The sequence below is a fragment of the Vicia villosa genome, linkage group LG3, assembly GCF_029867415.1.
Source record: "Vicia villosa cultivar HV-30 ecotype Madison, WI linkage group LG3, Vvil1.0, whole genome shotgun sequence".
Classification (NCBI taxonomy): domain Eukaryota; kingdom Viridiplantae; phylum Streptophyta; class Magnoliopsida; order Fabales; family Fabaceae; genus Vicia; species Vicia villosa.
In genome coordinates, this window is record NC_081182.1 from 204,456,323 (window position 1) to 204,482,700 (window position 26,378).

The following is a 26,378-nucleotide window of genomic DNA, read 5'->3' on the forward strand; positions in this document are numbered from 1 at the left end:
TGAAGCATACTGCTCATTTAGCAGGAACTGTCTGTCTTCTCTAGAGCTCTTCGTCTAGGAGGAAGATGATAATAACGTTTTTGCTCCATCATACACTTCATGTATGTTGCCTCTTGCGTAACTTCCGATACATGTCTTCAAGATTTCTTCTTTCATATTTTCATGATCAGTGTCTCACTACAGACTTTCTTTTGAATTACTTCTTGATCTTCACTCTGTAGATGTATCCTCGATACATACTCTGATGCTCATTCTAGATGCATGCACATACACATACTAGAACGCATACATTCAAGTCTGAAACTTTGATCTATTTATAGAGTTTGGTATGTTTCCATTGGAATTTAGCCGTTGAGGTTTGTTTGAATGTTGTCTTGAATGCTTCGTCTGGATTGAGCCTTTTGTGACATGTGTTATTCTTGGCAGAACCTTATCCTTAACATGATGATTACAGTTGATGGCGTACTTCTTTGGTTAAGCTTATCTTTCCAACGCGCTGCATGTGGCTTGCTTCTTCTTTTGGCCTTTGGAGTTGATCCATTTAATGTTGCAACCGTTTTTACTTATGATAATGTTTCTAACGGCTCTCCTTTAGATTCTAAGCTCTTTATATTTTGCTTAATTTGTGAGTTGAGCTGTAGATTCTTCATTGGTCTGTATATGACTTCAACTAATGTTTGTATTTTGAATGTCGTTGCGTTGTAGCTTCAGAATTTGTATCTTCAGAACTTTTGATCTTCATACTTGTATGATCTTCTGATATTTGCAAAGCTTCTTGCGGTTGATCTTTCATGTTTATTTCCTTGCAGCTTCTGATGTAGTTTCTGATTGAGACTGTTGTATGTAGACCTTGATATTGCTTGTTCTTCTGGATGGTCTTGTTCCTTATTATTGCTTCTCTTGCTTCTGATCTGTGGTCTTATGCTTGCTTGACATATTATTGATCAGAACATCTGATGTTTCGGCTTTAGTTAATCTTCTGAATGTTTGGTTCTTCTTTCATGTCTGATTCTGATGCAACCTGTATAAGCATAATTTCTGCACACTAAATGAAACCATTAGTAATAAAATTGTTACTCACAAAATATATGTTCGTTATCATCAAAACCAGATTCTGAACATAAATTCTCAATCTTATTCTAACACCTATCCGCCCATCCATGATAGTTAGAATCTCCTTCCAACTGTGGTGTGACACAAACGGTTGTTGGTTTCTCCTATGGGTGTATATATTACGGATCAACCGCATCATCAGGTTGATTTCTACCATAACAATAAACTAAAAGACTTATAAAAAGTGAATGAACTGCAATTGATTCATTACGTCTCAAGGTTTCAATCAACTAACTTATATACATGTTAGTTACAGTTACAAAAGTAGTTAGAGAATACTAACAACTTAACAAATAAAACTACCCAATCTAACTGATTAGACACATACCATATAGAAATCAAAAAGCTAAAAGGAAAGCAAGTCACAAATTATCCTCTTCTTATCTTGTTAGTATATATACCCCTTAGATATCATAATATTGATGAATAATGATCATATTTTCACCCTCAATAATTATCCTCTCTCATTCTCTCCCTATCTACCTTCAAATTCACCACTCTTATAGTTGCTTGTTTCAACAACTTAATTGCTCCCGACAAATTAGTTTCTTGTTCTTGTTTTTCCTCTGCCATCAATAAGCAAAATAGAGAATTTTAAAAAATAGATATTTTGGTGAGCTTTGTAGATTTTATTGGATATAAAATCTAACATCCGATCATATAGAATCAAGTGTTATTCATGTTGAAACTGCTGTTTTTAGCACTTCAGTTGGCGTAACCGATTACGCCTGTTACCGTAACCGGTTACGAACCCGTGAAACAGATTTACTGTAGATGTTGCGTTTGCGTAACCGGTTACGATGTTTGCCGTAACCGGTTACGATGAAGCCCAACTGTTTTTCTGTTTGTTTTAGGGTGTTTTAAATCATTCCAATCATTTTGTAACTTGTACTATATAAGGAGCTCACTACTCCTATGTTGTGGTTAATGCCAAATCACTATCTCACCCTCAATTACTCTCTCTCTATTAATTCTATTCATTCTTTAATCTTCATCTTCTTCAATTGATCATTTTCCCCATTAAAGAAACCTTAATTTGATTTGTATGTTCCAACATTTGGCATCAAGAGCTCTGGTTCTGGTCCGATTCCGCTGCAACAATGAGTACCAATGATCGAATCCCATCCAATTTACCGATTCTTGATTCGAAGAATTACGACAAGTGGTCTAAGCAAATGAAAGTCTTGTTTGGATATCAAGAAGTTCTCGATATCGTCAACAATGGTGTCATACCTCTTGGGGCTGAACCTACAGCTGCACATCAAGCCACTTTCAGGGAAGAGAAGAAGAAAGATTACAAAGCTCTCTTCTTGATACACTCTTGCGTCGATGGTGATAACTTCGAAAAGGTCGGTGATTACGAGTTCGCGAGGCAAGCTTGGTTAATTCTTGAGAAAGCATATGTTGGGGCTGCGAAGGCGAAGGTTGTGAGGTTACAAACTCACAAGAGGCAATTCGAGTTAACGCAAATGGAAGAGAAGGAAACGATCAACGATTATGTGATGCGCATTACGCGCCTAGTGAATCAAATCAAGTCGTGTGGGGAAACGATCTTAGAACAGAATGTTGTATCAAAAATCTTGCGTTCGTTGACGTCAAGATTCGACAACATTGTGGTTGCAATTGAAGAGTCGAAGGACCTTACGTCGTTGAGCAAGGATGAGCTTCAAAGTTCCCTAGAAGCACATGAATAAAGAATGGACGAGAGAGGAAGCGATAAGGCAAAGGCGGAATTAGCTTTGCAAGCTCGTTTCAATGAAAGGAGTAAAGGTTCGAAAGGGAAATGGCCTTCGAAAGGGAAGCAAGGCGATGGTGAACCTAAACATTCGAAGGGACAAAAGGGTGAGAGCAGCAGCTCAAACGGTTATGGTGATCGAAGCAACGCGAGAGGTGGAAAACCAAGAGACATGAGCAAAATACAATGCTGGAAATGCAGGAAACTTGGGCATTTTCAATCAAAGTGTGGTGCTAAACAGCTTGAAACTAAAGGGGATGAAGCCAAGGTTGCTAGGCAAGAGGTGGATGATGAAGCCACACTCTTAATGATGATTACCGATGAGTGCGAAGGCATGGCAGAGGTGCTGGACAGCAGCTGCAAGTCACGGGACAGCAGCTGCAGCAGTGCAGAAAAAGCGACAGTTTTGAGTTCGGAACAAAATGTGATGATTTCGGTTCGTGATGGAACTCAAGGCAAAGAGGAGTGGTACTTAGACTCCGGATGTTCAACGCATATGACGGGAAGAAGAGATTGGTTTGTGCAAATCAATCAAGTGGCGAAAAACAAAGTGAAGTTTGCGGACGATTCCACTCTCATGGCCGAAGGTGTCGGTGATGTGTTGATCGAGAAAAAGGATGGTGGACATTCTATGATCAAGGATGTGCTATATATTCCAGGTATTAAGTGTAATCTTTTGAGTGTTGGTCAATTGCTCGAAAAAGGTTACAATATACGGTTGGAAGATAAGATCTTGCGGGTTGTTGATGCTAGTGGAGTGTTGATCCTAAAGGCTCCCATGGCTACCAATAGGACTTTCAAAGTTGAGCTGAAAGTATTGGAGCATAGGTGCTTAGCTACAGCTGCAAGTAGAGAGAAGTGGTTATGGCATTATCGTCTCGGTCACTTGAATTTTCGTGATCTCAAAGCGTTGCAACAAGAAGGTATGGTTACCGGGCTGCCACACATTAACATTCCAGCTGAGTTGTGTGAGGAATGTGTGAAAGGAAAACAACACAAAGGAAGTTTTAGCAAGGATGCGGGTCATAGGACCAATGCACACCTTGAGGTGGTGTATTCCGATGTTTGTGGACCTATGCAAGTGGACACATTTGGTGGCAATCGATATTTTGTCACGTTCATTGACGATTTTAGTAGAAAGTTGTGGACTTACGTCATCAAGAGAAAGGATGAGGTGTTTGATGTATTCAAGAGGTTTAAGTCCATGGCGGAGAGGCAATGCGGTCGCAAGTTGAAAGTTCTCAAAACGGACGGTGGAGGTGAGTATACCTCGGTTGCGTTTGGGAAGAATTGTGATGATGAGGGTATAGTGCGTGAGGTTGTACCACCCTATACGCCGCAGCAAAATGGTATTGCCGAGAGGAAAAATCGTTCAATTATGAACATGGTTCGAAGCATGTTAAGCGGTAAAGGTCTACCGAAGGAACTATGGGGAGAAGCGGTCTCTACAGCCACATACTTATTGAATCGTTGTCCTACAAAGAAGCTTGAAAAGCTTACACCGGAAGAGGCTTGGTGTGAATTCAAACCGAATCTAAGTCATTTGCATGTATTCGGTTCGGTGGCTTATAAACATGTGCCGGGACAATTGAGAAAGAAGTTGGACGATAAAGGAGAAGAAATGATATTCGTTGGATATCACTCTACAGGCGGTTACAAACTGTTCGATGCGAGAAATCGGAAGATTCAAATTAGTCGAGATGTTATTTTTGAAGAAAATAACAGCAGCAGTCTCAGCGTAACCGGTTACGGCCAGCCAGTACAAACTGGCGTAACCGGTTACGGACAGGAAAAACAGGGCAAGAATTTTGCAGAGAACAGCGTAACCGGTTACGGCCAGCCTGTACATACAGGCGTAACCGGTTACGAGCAGAACAGAATTCCAACTGCTGTATTTTTTGATGATCCAGTCAGTCCCGAAACAGTTCCGCAGCCTCCGAATAACGTTCAAACTGAAGAGCACCGTAGAAGATCAACAAGGCAAAGGGTGTTGCCTTCTAGACTCCAAGAATGCGAGAGATTCCAAGATAACGAAGTTAATAATGAAGGTGATTTCGTTCATTTTGCGCTTATGGCCGAATCCGAACCGGTGAATACGGAGGAGGCTCTAAGGGATCCAAAATGGATTTGTGCAATGAAAGAGGAGTTGGAATCAATCGAGAAAAATGGTACTTGGGAGTTAGTTGTTCTACCTCATGGTAAAAAGCCAATTGGTGTCCGTTGGGTCTTTAAAGTGAAAGCAAATCCGAAGGGCGAGATAATCAAGTATAAGGCTCGATAGTAGCGAAAGGGTTTTTGCAACGTGAAGGAATAGACTTTGAGGAGGTGTTTGCTCCTGTGGCTAGGCTTGAGACCATCCGATTGGTTGTTGGTATTGCAAACAACAACAATTGGAGCGTTTATCAAATGGACGTCAAATCTGCGTTTTTGAACGGTCCACTTGATGAGGAAGTTTATGTTGGACAGCCCCCTGGTTTTGAAGTAAAGAATCAAGAGATGAGATACTACAAGTTGCATAAAGCCTTGTATGGTTTGAAACAAGCTCCAAGAGCTTGGAACAAACGCATAGATGACTTCCTTGTTGACATTGGTTTCAAGCGGTGTGTGTCCGAACATGGTGTATATGTGAGATCAAATGCTAAGGATGGAGTGATAATTCTTTGCTTATATGTGGACGATCTCTTGATTACCGGCAGCTGTGAGGAGAGTATTTCAAGGTTCAAGAAGGAACTCATGAGTGAGTTTGAGATGAAGGACCTTGGAATCATGAAATACTTCCTTGGCATAGAGTTCTAAAGGTCAAAAACGGGACTGCTCATGCACCAAAGGAGGTATGCACTTGAGATCTTGAAGAGGTGTGAAATGGAACATTGGAATGTTGCCATTACACCATGTGAGGCAAGGCTACAGTTGTCCAAAAGTGAGGATGAGCAAGATGTTGACCCAACTCAATATCGAAGATTGATTGGATCATTGCGGTATTTGTGCAATACGCGACCGGACTTGGCATTTAGTGTCGGTATTGCGAGTAGATTCATGGAGAGACCAAAGGTATCTCATATGGCAGCTGTCAAGAGGATCCTTAGATATATTAAAGGGACTCTTGGTTGTGGAATTCTCTTTCCGGCATCGGATACGAGCCGAAAGTGTGATTTACTTGGTTTCACCGATTCCAATTGGTATGGTGATAAGGATGATAGAAAGTCAACAGCTGGATACATCTTTATGCTAGGTAGAACTCCAATCTCTTGGTGTTCGAAAAAGGAACCGGTGGTAGCACTCTCATCTTGTGAGGCCGAGTATATTGCGGCATCGTTGTGTGCTTGCCAAGCCATGTGGCTTATGAATCTATTGAAGGAGCTTAATAGTAGTGAGGGTGAGGCTATTACTCTCCCTGTCGACAATGTCTCCGCGATCAACCTTGCGAAGAATCCTATTGCACATGGAAGAAGCAAGCATATAGAGATGCGGTTTCATTATTTGAGGGAGTTAGTGAGCGATGGAAAGTTACGATTGGGGTATTGTCGAAGCGAAGATCAAGTAGCTGACTTATTGACAAAGGTTGTGACCAATGAGGTGTTTAAGGGGCTGAGAAGGAAGCTGAGCATGGTGGACTTGGACCAACTGAAGTGAGGTGGTGTGTTGAAACTGCTGTTTTTAGCACTTCAGTTGGCGTAACCGGTTACGCCTGTTACCGTAACCGGTTACGAACCCGTGAAACAGATTTACTGTAGATGTTGCGTTTGCGTAACCGGTTACGCTATTTGCCGTAACCGGTTACACTGAAGCCCAACTGTTTTTCTGTTTGTTTTAGGGTGTTTTAAATCATTCCAATCATTTTGTAACTTGTACTATATAAGGAGCTCACTACTCCTATGTTGTGGTTAATGCCAATTCACTATCTCACCCTCAATTACTCTCTCTCTCTATTATTTCTATTCATTCTTTAATCTTCATCTTCTTCAATTGATCATTTTCCCCATTAAAGAAACCTTAATTTGATTTGTATGTTCCAACAATTCAGCTTCAGCTGTTACAATGCCAAACACATGCCTCAATTTTTGGTGGTGCAAGGTACATTAACTTTGGACCATATATTTGGTGTACTAGATAGCATCCATGTGATACACGAGGTTTGCCAATATTTTGTTTGTATTTTTTAAATTATTATTTTTAATAAAAAATGGGATATGAAATTATTATTAATTTAGATATTAATAATTATTTTACAATTGATTTATATAAAACTCAAATTTTATTTTTATGAGATTTCCGAAATTCCTATTGAGAGCCGACACTGATTTCATTTTATTAATTAAATTATAAAAAAATATATATCGTTAACAAAATATAAAACAAAATAAAATAAAAATAAATTTCAACCATTCATTATTATTACAATCTCATTATCCCTATTAAAAATAAAAAATAATTTAAAATAAATTTAAAATTTTGCTATAAAATAATATATGCATTCTTGTATTATTTTTCTAAATTATTTCGTAATAAGTAACACTAGTCAACACTAGTCCGAATTTATGAATTAATGAATTATTTAAATGAAAATAAATAGAAAGTTTTTTATTATTTTTGAATTTAGTAAATGATTGGTGATAAATGTACTAAGATGGTTTTATTTTTTAAAATTTAAATAAATATATGTAAACAAAAGGTGAATTCATTAAAGTGTTTGTGCCTATATTAAATTCAAACTAGAGGCTCATTGAGGTAAAAAAACAATGTATTTTATTAATTTTTTTCTATATCTTAGAATTATTTAGATAATACGGCAACTTGTTAATTTTTTACTAAACACTAGTGTAAAATTATTTACACTTCCAGTGCATGTCACTTTGGTTAAAAATATTTAGCCTATCAATATTTTAATTAATTTATAAATTAAACTAAGTCTTAGTTTGAGAATGCAAAAACTAATTTATCCCTACTATAAATTTCTATTAAATTTCCAATCTAATTAAACAAAAATTAAAACCACATAATAATGTTGAAGGAGATATATTATTCAAGAGAAAAAGACACACACATAGTTAAAAAAGAGATTACATTTATTCTTCAAACAACATCACAAGCTTCATAACTACAAGTATATCTCCTCTCCTTGACATTGAGTTGATGAAATATTAGCCAATGGTTGGAGTCTGAATGACCTTGTTAGATTCATCCACAAATAATCTAACTCTCTGTAACCTGTAATCATAAGTAACAGGAGTATTAGGGGGCACCACTTGAATTTGAGCCTCAGGCATCTCTTCCTTTATCTTCTTCTCAGCTTCATCTGCAGTCACACCAACCAGCTCAGGCCAACTTGTTTTTGCATTACCTTCAAAAAGAAAAAAAAAATATTAATATATAAATATTACATAATTTGAATAATTTTCAACCAAAAAAAGAAAACCTAAATGAACCATCAATTATATCTCACTTGGCTGTTCCAAGGAAGGGTTAGCTCCTTGTTGTTTTTCTTCTGCCATCGATAGAAAAGAAAAAGAGAACTTTGAAAAAAGAGGTTTTGGTGAGCTATGTAGAGTATGAAGGTTATATCTTAAGGTTACTAAAGTTTGAGATATTTATAGATAAATATTTGGAGACTCTATAGTAATTTTATTATTGGTGATAAAATCTAACATTCAATCATATAAATAATTGTGATATCCATCTGTTGCAATGCATGTGATACACGAGGGTTGCCAATACATGTGTACGATAGAACATCCATGAGATACACGTGGTTTGTCAATATTTTATTTATAATAATTGTTTTTTAAATTATTATTTTTGTAGAAATTGGGAAAATGAAATTATTATTAATTTTAATTTTAAGTGGTATCAGTACTCCCTCTCCCTCTGGTCTTACTGAATATCTAATGTATTTAAACAATGACATTAATAAAGGAGTATAAGAGGTACTCCAAACCGAAAACAAGGCGGAAAACTTCTACCACTTTAAACAAAAAAGTGGAAGAATATTTCAAATGTGAAAATTATAATTTTCTGCTAAATTACAGAAAAAAGAAGCCATCCCCAAGAGTTATAAATGATTTCCGTCATACTTTCGGTAAAACTATACGGCTCATTCTTGAAAATAAGCACATTTCGCCTATTCCAAATGCACCAAAGTGTGGCTAACTATATGACCGCTGCAATAGTCCTCTTGGCTTTTGACTTCACCTTCTCCGGATTCCAAATAAACCCCTTGAAATCCTCTAAACAATATATTATTCAAATACATTAATTATTCAATATATGTAAAAAATAGTTTTTTCTCTTAAATAGGATCGAAGATAGTATTATTTTAACTCATGTATTTTCTCTCACTATAATGTGCTATTGAGATGTTGAACGGAATAAGATAAGCTCTGCACAAAGAATTACAAAATATAATTTTAGTATCAATCTCAAACTAAAACTCAATAACAACAACTAAACTAAAATATATAATTTTTCATAATTTTGGAAAGTATAACAACTAAAAAACAACAACAACAATAACATCAACAACTCGAAAACAACAACTTACATTAAATAACAACTCAAAAACTACAACAACATCAACAATAAACCTATAACATCAATCTCAATTTAAAAACAACAATAATATTAAGCCTCTAGGGTTTCGCATCTCAACAATAACAACTAACGAAAACAACAATGACGATGATGATGATGATGATGATAACATAAAAACATTGTGCATCCAAGAAAATTTTGTTGGATAATATAAAAAACACAATTAAACATTGTGCATTCAGAAAATATACATAGGGTATTTGTTAGACAATAAAAACATTGTGTTAGAATATATATATATATTTTGTAATAAACGTTCATAAATGTTTCATCAAAATATTTTATTTTATTTATTAGAAAAATATTTAATCATTGATCATTCATCGAAAAATAGTTGCTAGTATAATTACTTATACAAACTAGTCTACCTTGAAATATTTATTTTAGGTTATCTAAAATAAGGTTAAATATATTATTAATCTATATAAACTACTATATTACTAGTATACATTTACTTTAATTCAAAGACATTTAATATTGATAGTTAATTTATTTCAAATATAACTAAAGATATTATAATAACTTTCACATTGATTGTATAAGAAATCAAGATAAATAATTATATTTGGAGTATTTTTTTTAAACGGTATGAAAATAGTTATTTTTAATTATAATTATAATAGGTAGAAATATAATTTAATTTATTCTAGTATATATGAACTTACTAAATATTTAGAAATTGTCATAAATAGTATGATTATGGATATCCACTAATTAGGAGATTTCAGGTTGATTTTCTATTTATTACATATGTCCTATAAATTTGACTCACATTGTATCAGAATCTCTTACACTCAGAATATGAATAATAGAATATACTATCTTCTTCTCTTTCTATCTTCTATTATTTTATTAAGTTTCACGAAACTCTACCAAACTTGAGAAAAGGAAAAATATTGAAGTTCTAACTATTAGAGGTAATATTGATCCTTTATTTTATGCTTTTTTTTTACCTTATTAACCTTGAACTTTGATATGATATTATATCTTATTAACTTATGAAGAAACTTATCAAGTATCCATGAATGATAGAAATATAATAAACTTATATTGTACCTGAAGAACATATAAAGCATCCCTAAAGGATAGAAATATATTAAATTTTTTATATAGTTCCGGAAGAACTTATCAAGCTATCCTTGAAAGATAGCAAAGATTTAAAAGGTAACATTATTTTTTTTAATTCAGTTTTATTATATATATATATATATATAAATTAGTAATCCTACCTATTTTCTATTGATCTATTGATTAGAAAAAAATAAAAAAAAATCAAGGATAATTTTCATGCATCCCAAAAGGATGTCATGGATAATGTTAAAATATCTACATTTTTTTTTAATATATCCATAAAATGATTATCATTCCAGAAGAATGACACGAATGATTCTAATGCATCCTAGAAGGTTGCATATATTATATTATCGAATCACATAAGCATTTGATCTATAATATTATGTTAAAAAAATTGCATCAATAATAGGGAATTATCCCAAAAAGATTTCACAATTGCGTAATTTTTATCTTTAATCTTGTTTGAAGATTTGAAAAATAAATAAACATATTACATCATCATCATCCCTGAAGGATTGTTCAAACGATGTATTTTTTTTTCTAATCATCCCAGAAGGATTTCAAATAATATCGTTTGTTGAAGGATTGTCCAACTATTTTTCATATATCATCCTTTATAATGATTGAGCAATTGTTCCAAAAGAACTAATATTTCAATATCAAACATCTTTGAAGAATTATAATTTTTTGTTGACTGTTGTCTTTTAAATTTTTTGGTCAATTCTATAAGAGTCAGAAAATCAAGAAAATACTCAAGAATATCTTCAAAATATTTTGTTTATAATAATTGTTTTTTAAATTATTATTTTTTAGAAATTGGAAAAATTAAATTATTATTAATTTTAAGTAGTATTATTTTAACTCATGTATTTTCCTTCACTATAATGTGCTTTTGAGATGTTCAACGGAATAAGATAAAATCGGCACAAAGAATCACAAAACATAATTTCACTATTAATCTCAAACTCAATAAAACTAAACGATAACATATAATTTTTCATAATTTTAGAAAGTATAACAACTAAAAAACAACAACAACAATACCATTAACAACTCGAAAACAACAATTTACATTAAATAACAACTCAAAAATTACAACAACATCACAATAAACTTAAAAGATTAATATCAGTTTAAACAACAACAACGATAAAACTATAACAACATCAACAATAAACCTATAACATTAATGTCAATTTAAAAACAACAACAATATTAAGTCTCTACGGTTTCGCATCTCAACAACAACAACTAACGACAACAACAATGATGACAATGATAACAATAACAAAAATATTAAAGTAACTTGAATAATGATGTTTGACGTACCAGATACGTGAAGAAAAAGTAAAATAAATGATTTGGGTCATTCAATATGGTAAGTATCGAACAAGAGCTCTAAAGACATATCATCTTCATATAGAAAATGATATATTTTTAGAGTTCTTATTTTTTAGGGATCCTCATTTGCGTTTTGTGTGGTTGTTTTAGTTTTAGGCGAGTAAAACTGAAAACTACAAAGTAAGTTATATATATTAGAGCAAACAATTTTACTTCGGTTAGTTTTAGGTGAAATGTGACTTTGTTTAGTTAACCTAACCGAAGTGAAAAGTGATTTTTTAGATTAAAAATAAAAGGATGCACTTTGGATTCACAAATTACTCTATAACTACTAGGCCAAGCTTATAATTTGTTTACAATATTGCATCATTAATATATTATATAAATTCTTTTGTATTTGATAAATTACTTAATATTTCAACTATTAATAATTAATTAATTTATTAAATATTAAATAATTATTAAATATAACCAAAACTGTAATACTTAATACTTCAATATTAAATAGCTGAAATAATATAATCATTAATAGTCAATTATTAAATAATTCATTAATTAAATTAATATTTTAACTATCAATTTATTAAATTATTCTCATATTAAATAATTTATTTAACGAAAGTTTAAATTATTCTAATAACTCTCATAATAAAATGTTTTAACTATTTAACATGAGAGTAATTTAATAAATTAATAGTTAAAATATTAATAAATTAGAATTATTTAATTATTTAATATGAGATTAATTAGAATAACTTAATCTAAGATTAATTAGTTAAAATATTAATTATTTTAAAAATTTAATATGAGATTAATTAGATAATTTAAACTAATGTTTATTAATCTAAATAATATGAGAATAATTTAATAAATTGGTTGTTAAAATATTAATTTAATTAATTAATTAATTAATTAATTTATAGTTGAATATTAAATAACTATTAAATAATTATTAAATATAGCAAAAACTTTATTACTTAATACTTAAATATTAAATAGTTGAATAGCATAATCATTAATAGTCAACTGTTAATTAATTCATGAAATAAGTTAATCTTTTAACTACCAATTTATTAAATTATTATCATATTAAATAAATAAATTAACAATATTTAAATTAATCTAAGTAATCTCATATTAAACTATTTAGTTGAACTAATATTTAGTTAAAATAATTATTTATTTAATAATTAAAATATCAAAGAGTTTATTAAAAAATTATTTATTATTATTATTACACATTATTTCAACTATTGAATTAGTAATTTAACTATTTAATATTTCAACTATTAATGTATTAGCTATTAATATTTTAAATATTTAATTTATTGAATAATTAATTAATTGGATTATTTTGTTGAAATATTAAATAGTTAAAACAATTTAATTATTTAATTATTTGAAACTTTTCCTTAAAGATTCAAAATTTTCAAATTTAAATTTTTATGATTAATAAAATTTGTTGCTAATCCAATAAAAATAAATTTTATCATTTTCAATTTTTATAATAAATAATTCGCTGCTATTATAAACATTTATGTAAAAAAGATTCAACAAAAAATATTTTGATTATTATTTAATTATATTTAGAATTTTAAACAATTTTAACTTTACTATATTAAAGACGATTTACTACTTTACAATAAATATTTGCTGTTAATATCCATTATATAAATATACGTTGCAAATTATAATATATCATATAAGAAAAGAAAGTGTTGATTAAAACCCTTAAATGCCCTTATTAGTCCATAAGAAAGCCACGTGGCTAGATTAACAATTAATCATGTTTTATTATAAAAAAAAATCTAAAATTATTTGTTTCCAAACTCCTTCAACACGTATCCTTTGTGCAACAAGAGTTTCTCTTCAAACTTCAACAACCGGCTCTCACTCATGACACTTCACTTATTTTCCAAATTTTTTTTCATGTATTCTTTCCACTTCACTTCCCAAAACGGTTTCTGTTCCATATTCCATATGAAAAACAGTTCTTCACTCTCTCACGAACTGATCCTCTTCTTCTTCCTTCTCCCTTTTCTTCTTCATCCTCCTCTTCTTATCTCACTTTTTTATGTTCTTATTTTAGGAAGTATGGAATCGAAATTCAAGCGGGTAAGCCAATGATTTGGTTACTTAAATTTATGTTGGGGTTAAAATCCAATTTTCTCGAGCAAATCCTAAAACTCAATTTTCTGTTAGAATGGATGAATGTAAGCAAATTGATTTATCTGAACAGTTAGAGGTGTTGTGTTTCTTGGAATTGAAATTGTGGAAAGACAACGGATGATGGGAACAATGGAGACAATTTATGTCGGCTATGGAAAATCAGAATCTAAGAGGAGAATCTGTGTTGGGTTCAATCAAAATTGTTGTTGAAACTCCAAAAATGGCTTCACGAACAGGTTGAAGTACATTATTACTGGTATGCATAGTTGTATTTGCTCAATATTACATTAATGTTAAAGAAGAATATTTTGTATTGAGTGACTTTCATGATAAAAATTATATTCAATTCAATTGTGGAATGATAGAAAATTAGAGTTTGATAAAAAAAATTATATTGGCTTCATCTCTGAAAAATAACGGTTTAGTATTCTAAGTGCCACTAATCATTATAGAATTATAGGTTTAATGCTTCCTATATATTAAAATCAGAATGTTCAAAGGTTAAAGATGAATTTGAGCGGCTTGTGGTCTCATATTCTCTTACTTTCTTTCTTTAAATAAATTTCAATAGTTTTTCTGATTGTCTAATATTATTTATTTCACGAAGGTGCATACAAATGTAATTAAAAATCATGGTCCACTTCAAGACCTGCAAATATGGATACCTGGAAACATCCTACGGGTAAATAGTTGTTTTTTCATTTTGGGATTTTTTTAATGATTAAACTAATAAAAATGACTTCTGGTGGTTTCTCTTTCTTCAGTTATCAGATTGGATGAACGCGGATGGCCCTTCGGTTCATGAACCCTTATGTCTTCATATCTTAGTAGGATTCAAAGTTATGTTCTCAAAGTTGGTGTTGGTTTAATAGTTTGAGTTTAATTGTGCACTGCTTATATACAATTAAATGATAGTGTTTAATTGAGTTTTAGTGTCATCATGCAGGTTGAAGGAAGAAAATATGTCCCTAGAGATGATTAGAGCGTTTTTAGCATAAGCAACAACAACAGTCATGGGTCAACGGGTCTTACTCCTATCTGCACAAAGAAGCTATTTGTTGGAGGTATAGCATCCACAGTTACCGAGAGTGATTTTAAGAATTACTATGATCAATATGATATTTGCAAACTTCATACACTCAAAGCTTGACTGAAATTTACTTTTATTCTCATCTCATAGGTAATTTTTCAATTGAGTTTGTATTTGTAATTTTATCTGCAACACTAAAAAGAGTTTGAAGTTTAAAACCTCCATGGATGCTTCTAAAGAGCAAGTAATTGATGCTATGAAGAAGTTATCTTCGCATATCAACAACCCTGTAAAATTTAGCAAGACTACACAGTTTTCCATTCAGTTGATTAATTTAGAAAGTGTTAAGTCTTCCATTAGTGTTTTTTTTGTTGTGATATTAGAAGATGCAATGTTGTCGCCCAAACCTTGTACGGATCCTTCCATGTGGGCAGATTATCATTCTTTGTTCTCAGCAGCGCAAGATGCGAAAGAAGTAAGTTTAACATTTGTTCAAATTATTCATAGTTTTTGCAATTGTTTTTTAGTAAATATTTTGTTGACAATGTTTTGTATTTATTTGTAGCACTTAAATAAGAAGCAGAAAAATTAATTTCCCTCGTGGATAATTAGTGTTGTGGTAGAAAATGATTTATATAAAGAGTTAGTCTCTCTATAGCTACTTCCTGATCTACTTTCAAATAGAAACTCAAACCTTGTACTTCTTTCTGCTTCATAAACAATGGCTATGTATGTATAGTCTTTTGCAGTGAAGTGCTTCTAAATCATATGTTTGAATAGTTAACTATTTGTTTATTGGTAACATTGTCAGCTTTGGTTGTGTGAATATTCCAATTGTTTTAGGCATGATAGTTCTCATTATTTTACTTTGTATGATATTGTATTATAGTGTTCATAGAAAAATAACTTTAAAAAGAGAGATGGAAAGTTCATTGGTCTTATCAGGTGCTCCGGTGAATTTTACTTTCCACGATTTGCAAATCAAGACAAGCAATTTTTCGCAACTTATAGGAACAGGTATGTGTGTTATGTATTGAATTGAATCTCACTGCGCTATGATTTCAGTATAATTTATTTCTAACTGTTTATATTTTGTAGGTGGATTTGGATGTGTGTATAAAGGAAGCTTAGGAGATAGTACCTTAGTGGCGATGAAGAAACTTGACAAGATTTTTCCTTATGGAGAAAAATAATATATTACTGAAATAAACATGATTGGCTCAATGCATCTTATGAATTTGGTTCGTCAGAGGTGTGTACTTTTTTATTTACAATTTCATCATGAAAATTCAACTTTCAGCGTTTTAATTGGCTTAAGAAGTGTTTGTTTTGCAGCCTTTTAGTTTACAAGTTCATGAAGAACAGTTCATTAGATCAGTGGATCTGCCCTTCGATTCGAGGGTGAGATAGATGGCTTGGTAGGATAAGATTGCTCTCACTCCTTATTGACCATTCATGACACGCGGGGTTAAAATAGAATAGTAGTGGTAATGGCTGGAAATATAGTGAGGGGCTTAGGCTTTGAAGTCTATGATCGGCTTTGGCGGTGTTTGCGTGATTCGAGGTGCTGCTTCATAAGGATTACTACTTAAGGAGTAGCATGATATTGGTAAGTTTATCGACCTGATAAGTAGGCAACTATTGTGTGTATTGAAGGCATGCTATGTTATGCTTCTGTTGTTCTACAAATTCATTATTTATTTATTTTGACATTTGCTTAAATTGTTAGAGATTTGAGTCATTTGGAGGGATGTTATATCCATTCTCCAATTCTACTTTGTTTTTTTTAGATTGGTGTTGGTAACAGACAATTTTGTATCTTTGGCATTTGCTTGTAACATGTTTTTAGCAGTCTTTACATTTTGATCATGTGCAATAGTAGTAGTAGTAGCCATAATAGTAATAGCATGTAAATTTTGATCATTGGAAGAATTTACAACATGAGTAATAACATCATCTTGAACACTTTTTTTTCAGGTGCATGAGTAAGACATGTCCCAATTTGTTGAGATTCATGAGTCACGACAAAGCATTTTTGATCATTGACATTAGAGCCGTTACCGACAACATCCCACCTGATTTATATCTTAGAAATATTGTCGAGTTCTTCGAAAAAACGAGAGTCTTCTATTGAAATGATGCTCATATGTCACCATAAATCACAACAGCTACAACAGCTATATCGACACAACAACATGCAGATTTCAGCCACTAGTAATGTTTAGAAACATCATTTGACAGCTTCAAGTGAGTGGAAATTCAGCCTCAAAGCAACAACATTCCAAGGAGACTCAAATCCAAGTCGGTGTGCCTGCTTGGCATTGACACCCAGAGAGATATAAATGACACAAGAAAAAGGATCATGATTTTGCCATTAGAATGCCAAACTTCAGTATTTTGGGTGTGCTAAAACATTTACACATCACTCACTTACCCAAGTTCATTTTTTGTACACTATGGCCAGTTTGTTTCAGCTTTAAAAAAATGGATTTTTTCTTTGTATTTTTGAAAATAGATTTTCTAAAACCGTTTTTCAAAATATTACAAGTTTTTTTATATTCGTTTTTTCTAAAATGAAACACTTAATTTGACATCCTATAACATAAACATACATAATTGAAGACCAAAACTTAGTCAAAATCAAAATTTTTTCAAAAAGTTGTATTTTAAAAATGATTTTTATGAAAATCTATTTGAAATAGCTTTAAAATTAAGTGATTTTTTAAAAATTTGATATTCAAATTTTTTTTCCATAAATAAATGAAATACCTAAAATCACATTTTAAGAATAACTATTCAAACAAAATTTTAATTTGAAGCTTTTATAAAAAGTTTCTTTGTAAAATTTTTTTTCACAAAATTTGGTAATACTATAAAAATCATTTTTAAAAAAAGCCAAAACAAATGGGCCCTATATGTCATTTTTATAATAAGAATTTCATAGCACACAAAAATAAAAGCAGTTGAAGTTGCTATTGATGAACTCTGCTAAATTTTATCTACCGATAGTTCTAATTGGTCTAAAGAAAAACTACATAAATACTACATGATTATCTTTTTATCTGATTCAATTTTTCAATTTTAAATGACTTGCTATACCTTGACTATGAAGCATCTTGGATATCTCCAACATGTCTAACAAAGACGCTAAAGAAAACTTACTGTGTATAATATCAAGAAAGTAGTAATGTTAAAATTAAAGCATATAAAATATTGATACTAAAAGAATTATGGAAGATTTAACTTTAGAAAAGTCCAATAAACAAAAATATTTACGTTTAAAGGAGACCTAAAACACAATTTTAAATTAATATTAAAGAATATATGTTTTTATTTACATAGGACTTATCACAAACATTTGGTGTGCATAATTTATTAATCACTTTTATCAACAAAAATATTTTCATAATAATAAATTTTAAAATATTTTTACAATATGATATTGAGGAACAATAGATTAATTTTTTCAATTTTAAAAATAAATGATTCAGAATATTTAAATTAGACATAACAACCAAACATAAAATTTAATTATTAATTAACAATATAATTAAATTATTATTAATAAATGATTGTTAAATAGAAATAAATAAATATCTAATAATTTATTTTTCTATATATTTTTTATCAATAAAATAATTATGTACTATGCATATTTATTTTTCTATATTATTTTTTGTATGTATTTTTAAAATAATTCCCTATAAAAGTTTTCACAAACATTTTTTTATGAACTCATGATAATATATATGTGCTTAAAAAATAGATTGAGTTTGTTTCTTTAAAGATAATTCACTAATCATAATTTTTTATTAATTACAATTAAAAATGGTTTATATAAAAATAAAAAATAAAAAATACTATGAATCGACGCGTAACACACTAATACCCGTGCGAATGCATGGGTAACACACAAGTATTGTATGGATGTACGAGTAACTATACCAAACTATTGTTCTAATATTCCTATGTCATGAAATTATTGATAAAACTATTGAATATTTACGGGAATATAACATTACTAATTAAAATATTGAATATTAACGTGAATATGAAGTTATTGATCAAACTATTGAATATTAACGGAAACATAAATTACTAATCAAAATATTGAATATTAACGGAAAAGTGAAGTTACTGATCAAAATATTTAATATAAACAGAAATATTAAATTACTGATCAAAATATTGAATATTAACGGGAACATGAACTTATTGATCAAAATATTGAATATTAACGGGAGCATGAAGTTACTAATTAAAATATTGAATATTAACGGAAATATAAAACTATTTATCAAAATATTGATTAATAACGGGAACATGAAGTTACTGATAAAAATATTAAATAATAGTAGAACAACTTTACTATTTTTTTATACAAAATAAATCATCTAAAACAAATGAGCGTACCACACTGGTACCCGTGCGAACGTACGGGTATCCCGCTAGTAAAAAAATAGAAGTGGTTTAGTGGATAGCAATGCATGTAATATGCAAGTGGTATTAGTTTCTAACCCTCTATTTTAAAAAATTTGGCTTTTAACGTTTAACACTCAAATAACTAACGGGATACCCGTGCGTTCGCACAGATACTGGTATGATACACGTATTTGTATATAAATTAAATAAATAATAAAATATCATTTCTAAAAATATTAGGATTTACCATACATTTTTCCCCGTATTTCCAATGCCCTTTTATATGCATCCAGAACTTTGAGTCTCAGTATACATGCCACCCAAAGAACTCGAGTAGATAAGTACTGACAAAAGATAGCAGCAAAATTGAAAATAAGCGTGAAAGCCACTAGATCAAAACCAAACCTTGAACCGCCTTCAATACTTGACTTTAAGTAACTAAAACTTTCAACGACCAATAGATGATTGTACAATTGTATCTCAACTATATTTCTATCAAAAGACTAAATATTACAAGCAAATCTTCAATAAAATTGAAAAGGACTTAAACTATTAATAAGTCAACTTATAAATTTGAAAAGGACTTGCAATTTGCAAACAATTTTACAAAAAGCTTATCCCTACACCAGTAGCCAACCAGTCTATAACAACATAAACTATTAACTGAGATCATCAAATACAAATCAGATATTTTCACTCAATACAACCTATATCCCATCACAAAAACCAATTTCAATCATTACCTCAACACGATAGAAAATCAATCTGATCGATATTAAGCTTTCTCACAAGTGATCCTCAATCGTAATCCAAGAAAGAATCACCTAAAAAAACAAACCACTTTTCAAATCCTGCATCAACAAAAACAAACTGATCAATGTAACAAACAAACATCAGTATCAAAACATAAACATAACAAAACAGATAAATAAGTTCAGCATTTAAGAACTAAAAGTTACCCTAACCCCAGTTTAGATTACAACAATTAATTCTTAGAAATTAAAAAAAAATCAAACAAGAAAACTCATACATTTTGAAAGCATTGCGGTTAGTTGGTTCTATTAAAAGTGCATCAGAAAGTAAGTTCCTACAAAAAGGTAATGCTTTAGAACCATTTTTACGCATTAAAGAAGCCATCAAGATCTTGCTTGGATCATGGTTTTGTTCAATTCGGATAGTATTAACAACAACAACTTTGTTGTACTGTCCACACCTGTCAGAAAAAACATGATTTTGAAAGATCCGATTATATTTTACTACTCAAAAGTCAAAACAAACAACTATTTTTAAAGATCCAATAATATTAAAGATCCAACACCACCCCATGCTCACTAATGGCCCAGTATAATTGCAATGCCAATTGTGTCTAATTAAAATTCAATGAATGTTTAATCCAAGAATGTAGCAGCACTCCCACATATAGTTAAAATAGTTATTGACTAACCTTGTTTGGGCTGTCATAAGCTTCTCCAAGTATGTCCATTATAGGTTTCTACAATAAATTCATGAGATGTTACATATAAAGTTATTCACGACATATACAATAGTAACAATACTCTTAACTTCATTCCTTTCACGATATATTCTGTTTAAATCTCTATCAACTATATCTCGACAGCTTTTTCATTTAGTGCTTTGATCTTCTTCACAGTTCCCACTGCTTCTTCAATAAGACACAAACATGTCGACCTTGACAGTAATTTGACACAATATAATAATTATAATCCACATGCTGCAACAACCTGAAATCAAGTCACAGTTTGAGTTATTATAATCCACATGTATTTTGTTTTGATACGATATAGTAGACAAAGGTTCAATCCTATACAAAAAACAGAGGAAGCTAGCTTATAATGGCAAGGATAATTGCACAAAGCATGCTAGCTTATAATGCGCAAGGATATTTTCAATATCAACATCCTTCACTTCAGATATACCAATTCAAAAAGATTCAATCCTATACAAAAAATAGAGGATGATAATACACGATTAAAGCAATAATACAACTCATGTAATCTACCCAAATATTCCACGTGATTATACAAGAAAGAAAAATCAGCAACAAATCCAAATAAATCCTCGTTAAGCGTTTCAATTTCAAAACTAATTCATCACCAAATCAATACCACCAATCCTAAATATATTTAAGTTCCTTATTATTTTGCATACAACTTTTCTTCTGCTGTTTTTTTTTTCTTTTTCACCATCATTCAAAATTCAATTTTTATTTCAAATTTCAATCCAATTAAACCATTTCATCTCTGAACAACACCAAACTTCACATTTAACTGATGAATTTAAATGATGGATTAACAGAAGCATCATCCAAGGCAAGGTCCTCAAAATCACAACACAAACAATTAGGGTTTTGAAACTGAAGCAGTTACGGGATGAAAATCGAACGAATCGATGGATTTGGATACGACAACTGGAAGATAATTGTAACCTGACAAAGATTCAAATCCGAAGCCCATGAAACTCGCTACGATTTTTGAGACAAGAGAATGCAAACAAAATGGTGTATCCAAAATAATCAAAATCCTAAACAATAATCACAAAAATTTGAATACATTTAGCTAAAACAAACAAAAGGGTTTATCCAAAATATATAAAAATCAAAACTTTATCAACGAAATACCTCGAATACAACAACGATTTGAGCAAAAATCAAAACTTTATCAATGAAATACCTCTAATACCACTTATGCTTCATGACCCAATTCCTTCAATATTTTCAAAGACAAATATAGATACATCCTCTTCTGCGGTTCTGATTCTCGTGACTTTCACACTTTTTAACGGAAAATAGTGTATCCATGGAAGCGTTGGATATGAAAGAAAAAAAAAGAAGAGGAAGAAAGAGATTGAGGTAATAAAAAAAAGAGATATAAAGGCAGAGTCATAGAAAGAAGAAGAAGGATGGGAAAGAGGAAGAAGGCAGGTAGGAAGTGATAGCAGAAAGAAAGTGGTTCAGTTTGGAGCAGAAAGTTTGAAGTGATATGAGCAAAAGAAACACTGTTGGGACAGAGGAGAAATCTGCCTCATTGGTATTGATGAAAAAGTTATAGTTTGGATACATAACAATAAAGGAAAACTAGATGCAACTTCTGTAGTCCAATGGTAACACAAACAGACCAAACGATTAGTTTTAATGTAGCCAATTTCTAAATTTAGTCACAAAAAGTATCTTTTTAGACACATTTTACCCCTAAACAATGAGGTGTTATTTTTTAAGTAAATGGAAAATTAGTATTTACCAGGTACATTTGTTTTCTTATTTTATAGATTAAATAAAGCATGTACCCTGAATTAGTTTACCTCTCAGTTTTAAACTAAAACAAACATAATAAATTTTTAATTTTTAAAAGAAAAAAACATGGAACATCCAAGAATTATACCACGATTTTTTGTTACTTGAGATGAAATAGTTGTCATAAAATGTATTATTTATAGTAGTGACAATACATTAATTTAAATACATATACAACAACAACACATAACACAAAAATTTTAAACCAAACTCAAACTTACCTTAATCACATCCCGGGTACAATTCTTTCTTGCGCATTACTTTGTTAATCTTTGACGATGATCCAAAAAATATCCTCAAGCCGACGCCTTTTCCAAGACCACGGACATGCCCAGCATGCTCCAATATCCCAATCTATTCTACCAATATGTCACGACGTTCTTGTGGAACAAAATGTACCATCTTTGGATTTTTGAACAACCAAATCCTACACAAATAAATTTTCATCTTTGGATTTAATAATATATTTTTCATATTAGTATTTCCAAAATCAATTTATTAGGTTATATGTTCAGATACGGGTTAGTGAAACAAACCATCGATATTAGATATAATAAACTCATATGTATTTTCTCTCACTATAATGTGCTTTTGAGATGTTCGATGAATAAGATAAGAGTGGCACAAAGAATCACAAATCATAATTTCAGTATCAATATCAAACTCAATAACAACAACTAAACTAAAACATATAGCTTTTCATAACATTGAAAGGTATAACAACTAAAAAAACAACAACAATAACATCAATAACTCGTAAACAACAACTTACATTGAACAACAACTCAAAAACTACAACAACATCAATAATAAACCTATACAATCAATCTCCATTTAAAAACAACAATAATAGTATACCTCTAGGGTTTTACGTCTCAACAACAACAACAATGACGACGACGATGATGATAACAACAACAAAATAGCAACAACAATAACAAAAACATTATAGTAACTTGAGTAGTGATGTTTGACGTGCCAGATACGTGAAAAAGAAATAAAAGAAATAATTTGGGTATTTCATTATGGTAAGTATCGAACAAGAGCCCTAAACACACATCATCTTCATATTGAGGATGCTATGTGTTTAGGGATTTTGTTTTTTAGGGATCTTTATTAGGGTTCTTTGTGTGTTGTTTTAGTTTTAGGCAAGTGAAATTGAAAGCTACAAGTTAAGTGATGTATCAGAGCAAACAATTTCACCTTAGTTGGTTAACATAACCGAGGTGAAAAGTGACTTATTTTTGGATTAAAAATAAAATATGTAGGAAGACGCCACTTTTATGAATTAAAAACTTAAATTGAAGTTACTGGAATACGAAGCATGTCCCCTGAATTAGTTTACCCATCGGTTTTAATCTAAAACCGACATAATAGAATTTTAATTTTAAAAAAAAATGGTGCGTCCAAGAATTATACCTCGATTTTTCATTACATCAGGTGAAATAGTTGTCATTAAATGTATTATTTGTAGTAGTGACAATACATAAATTTAAATACATAAAAAACAACAACACACAACAAAAATAATTTAAACCAAACTTATACGTACCTTAATCACATCTTGGGTACACTTCTCTCTCATAACCTTAACCATCTTCTCCGTTCCTCCTCGGTCAACCTCTCCGGCTCCTCTTGATGACCCATATGCTACTCTTCTTAGATAAAATCATCCTGCACCTCCTGGGTCAACCTCTCTCACTCCTTTTGATGCATCATCTCCCGTTCCTCACGAGTCACGCTGTCTCGCACCTTATGAGTCAACTTTTTTCGCTCCTTTTCTAAGGCTTCTTGTATCCTTTCACCCACCCTTTCATCAATTGGTTCTTCAATTTATTTCTTGCACATTACTTGTTAATCTTTGGCAATGATCCAAAAAATATCCTTAAGTTGAAGCCTCTTACAACTCTTACATATTTTTACCATAAACTTTAACAATTTTTAAACAAAAATCAATTGAGTGACTAATACTACCGTTTTCATGAGATTTTGACAATTTAATCATCATCGTGGCACCTCTAAAATTTCTTGTACTTTTAGTTTTAGTAGATGTAGTTGTATGATATGTAGAGGTTGTAAGATAGATAGTGGTCGATTCGTCCATCTTTATTTAAACAAGAAGGACAATAATGTATAAACCTTCATAAATATTTTATCAAAATATTTTATTTGATTTATTAGAAAAATATTCAATAATTGATCATTCAATGAAAAATAGTCGCTAGTATAATTACTAATACAAACTAGTCTACCTTGAAATTAATTATTTTAGGTCATTCAAAATAAGGGTAAATATATTATGGGTCTGGCTAACCAGTGCTCTCAGGATAATGGTTAAGCATTCCAAAAAAAGAAAATATTTTATAGAAAATGTAATATTTTAATTTTCGAGGTATTAAATACGCAGATTACTAAAATAAATTTACTTAACCATTGCCCTGAGAGCACTGCTTAGCAGTTCCCATATATTATTAATCTATATAAACTACTGTATTACTAATATATTTTTATATAATTCAAAAATATTATAACTAAGAATATTATAATAAATTTTATTTTGACTGTATAATTAAGTTAATTAATTATATTTTAATAAAATTTTTAAATGGTATAAAAATAGTTATTTTTAATTGTAATTATAGTCGGTAGAAGTATAATTTAATTTATTCTAGTATATATAAAGCATTATATTTTTAGTTGCTAAAAGTATTATTGTAACCAGTTTTAATCTTTGATGAAAGTCTAAGCATATTTTTGAATGATTTACCAAATATTAAAACCACAAAATAATTTTGAAGGAGATAGATTATTGAAGAAAAACGATACATGTTTAAGACACAAACTTATCAAAATGAACTAAATTTATTCTTCAAACTACATCACTAGCTTCATAACTACATGGAATATCAGCCAATGGTTGGAGTTTCAATGACTTTATTAGATTCATCCACAAATAATCTAACTCTCTGAAATATGTAATCAAGAGAAACATCACTATCATCAGGCAACACTTCAATTTCAGCCTCAGGCATCTCTTCCTTTATCTTCTTTTCAGCTTCATCTGCTGTCACACCAACTAGTTCAGGCCAACTTGTTTTTGCAGCACCTTCAAAAAGAAAAGAAAAATATCAATATATAATTACATAGTTTAAATAATTTTCAACCAAAAAAAAAACTATATTAAAAATTATAACTCACTTGGCTTTTCCTGAGGAGGAATAGTTCCTTGTTGTTTTTCCTCTGCCATCAATAGAAAAGAAAACTTTGAAAAAGAGATTTTGGTGAGCTATGAAAGTTATATCTTAAAGATACTAAACTTTGTGATATTTATAGATAAACATTTAGAGACTTTATAGTAATTTTAGTGCTGATAAAATCTAACATCCAATAATATAAATTGTTGCAATGCATGTGATACACGAGGCTTGCCAATATATTTGTACGATAGAGTTTGCATGTGATACACGAGGTTTGCCAATATTTTATATATAATTTTTTTAAAATTATTATATTTAATAGAAAAATAGGAAAAATGAAATTATTATTAATTTTAAAATAGTAATAGTGATTATTTTATAATTGATTAATATTAGGTC

The 26,378-nt window shown here is 30.7% G+C and overlaps 3 protein-coding genes and 1 long non-coding RNA gene across 4 annotated transcripts; 2 read left to right on the forward strand and 2 right to left on the reverse strand.

Moving 5' to 3' along the window:
* The first annotated feature begins 2,810 nt into the window (after positions 1 to 2,810).
* On the forward strand, positions 2,811 to 5,129 carry LOC131659762 (uncharacterized). Its single transcript, XM_058928908.1, has 3 exons — positions 2,811 to 3,827; positions 4,011 to 4,550; positions 4,647 to 5,129. The coding sequence occupies exons 1-3, from the start codon at positions 2,811 to 2,813 to the stop codon at positions 5,127 to 5,129; spliced, it is 2,040 nt and encodes a 679-aa protein (XP_058784891.1).
* Positions 5,130 to 7,848: 2,719 nt separating this feature from the next.
* On the reverse strand, positions 7,849 to 8,445 carry LOC131657175 (subtilisin inhibitor-like). Its single transcript, XM_058926653.1, has 2 exons — positions 8,292 to 8,445; positions 7,849 to 8,189 (listed from the first exon to the last, which is right to left on the reverse strand). Exons 1-2 carry the CDS (start codon positions 8,338 to 8,340, stop codon positions 7,990 to 7,992), a joined length of 249 nt encoding a protein of 82 aa, XP_058782636.1. The 5' UTR covers positions 8,341 to 8,445; the 3' UTR covers positions 7,849 to 7,989.
* Positions 8,446 to 14,572: 6,127 nt separating this feature from the next.
* On the forward strand, positions 14,573 to 17,502 carry LOC131657176 (uncharacterized). Its single transcript, XR_009300521.1, has 6 exons — positions 14,573 to 14,702; positions 14,785 to 14,859; positions 14,967 to 16,067; positions 16,149 to 16,302; positions 16,386 to 16,659; positions 17,028 to 17,502. It is a non-coding gene; the product is annotated as an uncharacterized LOC131657176 (long non-coding RNA).
* An 8,123-nt stretch (positions 17,503 to 25,625) lies between these two features.
* On the reverse strand, positions 25,626 to 26,133 carry LOC131657177 (subtilisin inhibitor-like). The gene is made up of 2 exons (XM_058926654.1): positions 25,981 to 26,133; positions 25,626 to 25,888 (listed from the first exon to the last, which is right to left on the reverse strand). Exons 1-2 carry the CDS (start codon positions 26,027 to 26,029, stop codon positions 25,689 to 25,691), a joined length of 249 nt encoding a protein of 82 aa, XP_058782637.1. The 5' UTR covers positions 26,030 to 26,133; the 3' UTR covers positions 25,626 to 25,688.
* Positions 26,134 to 26,378: the final 245 nt, after the last annotated feature.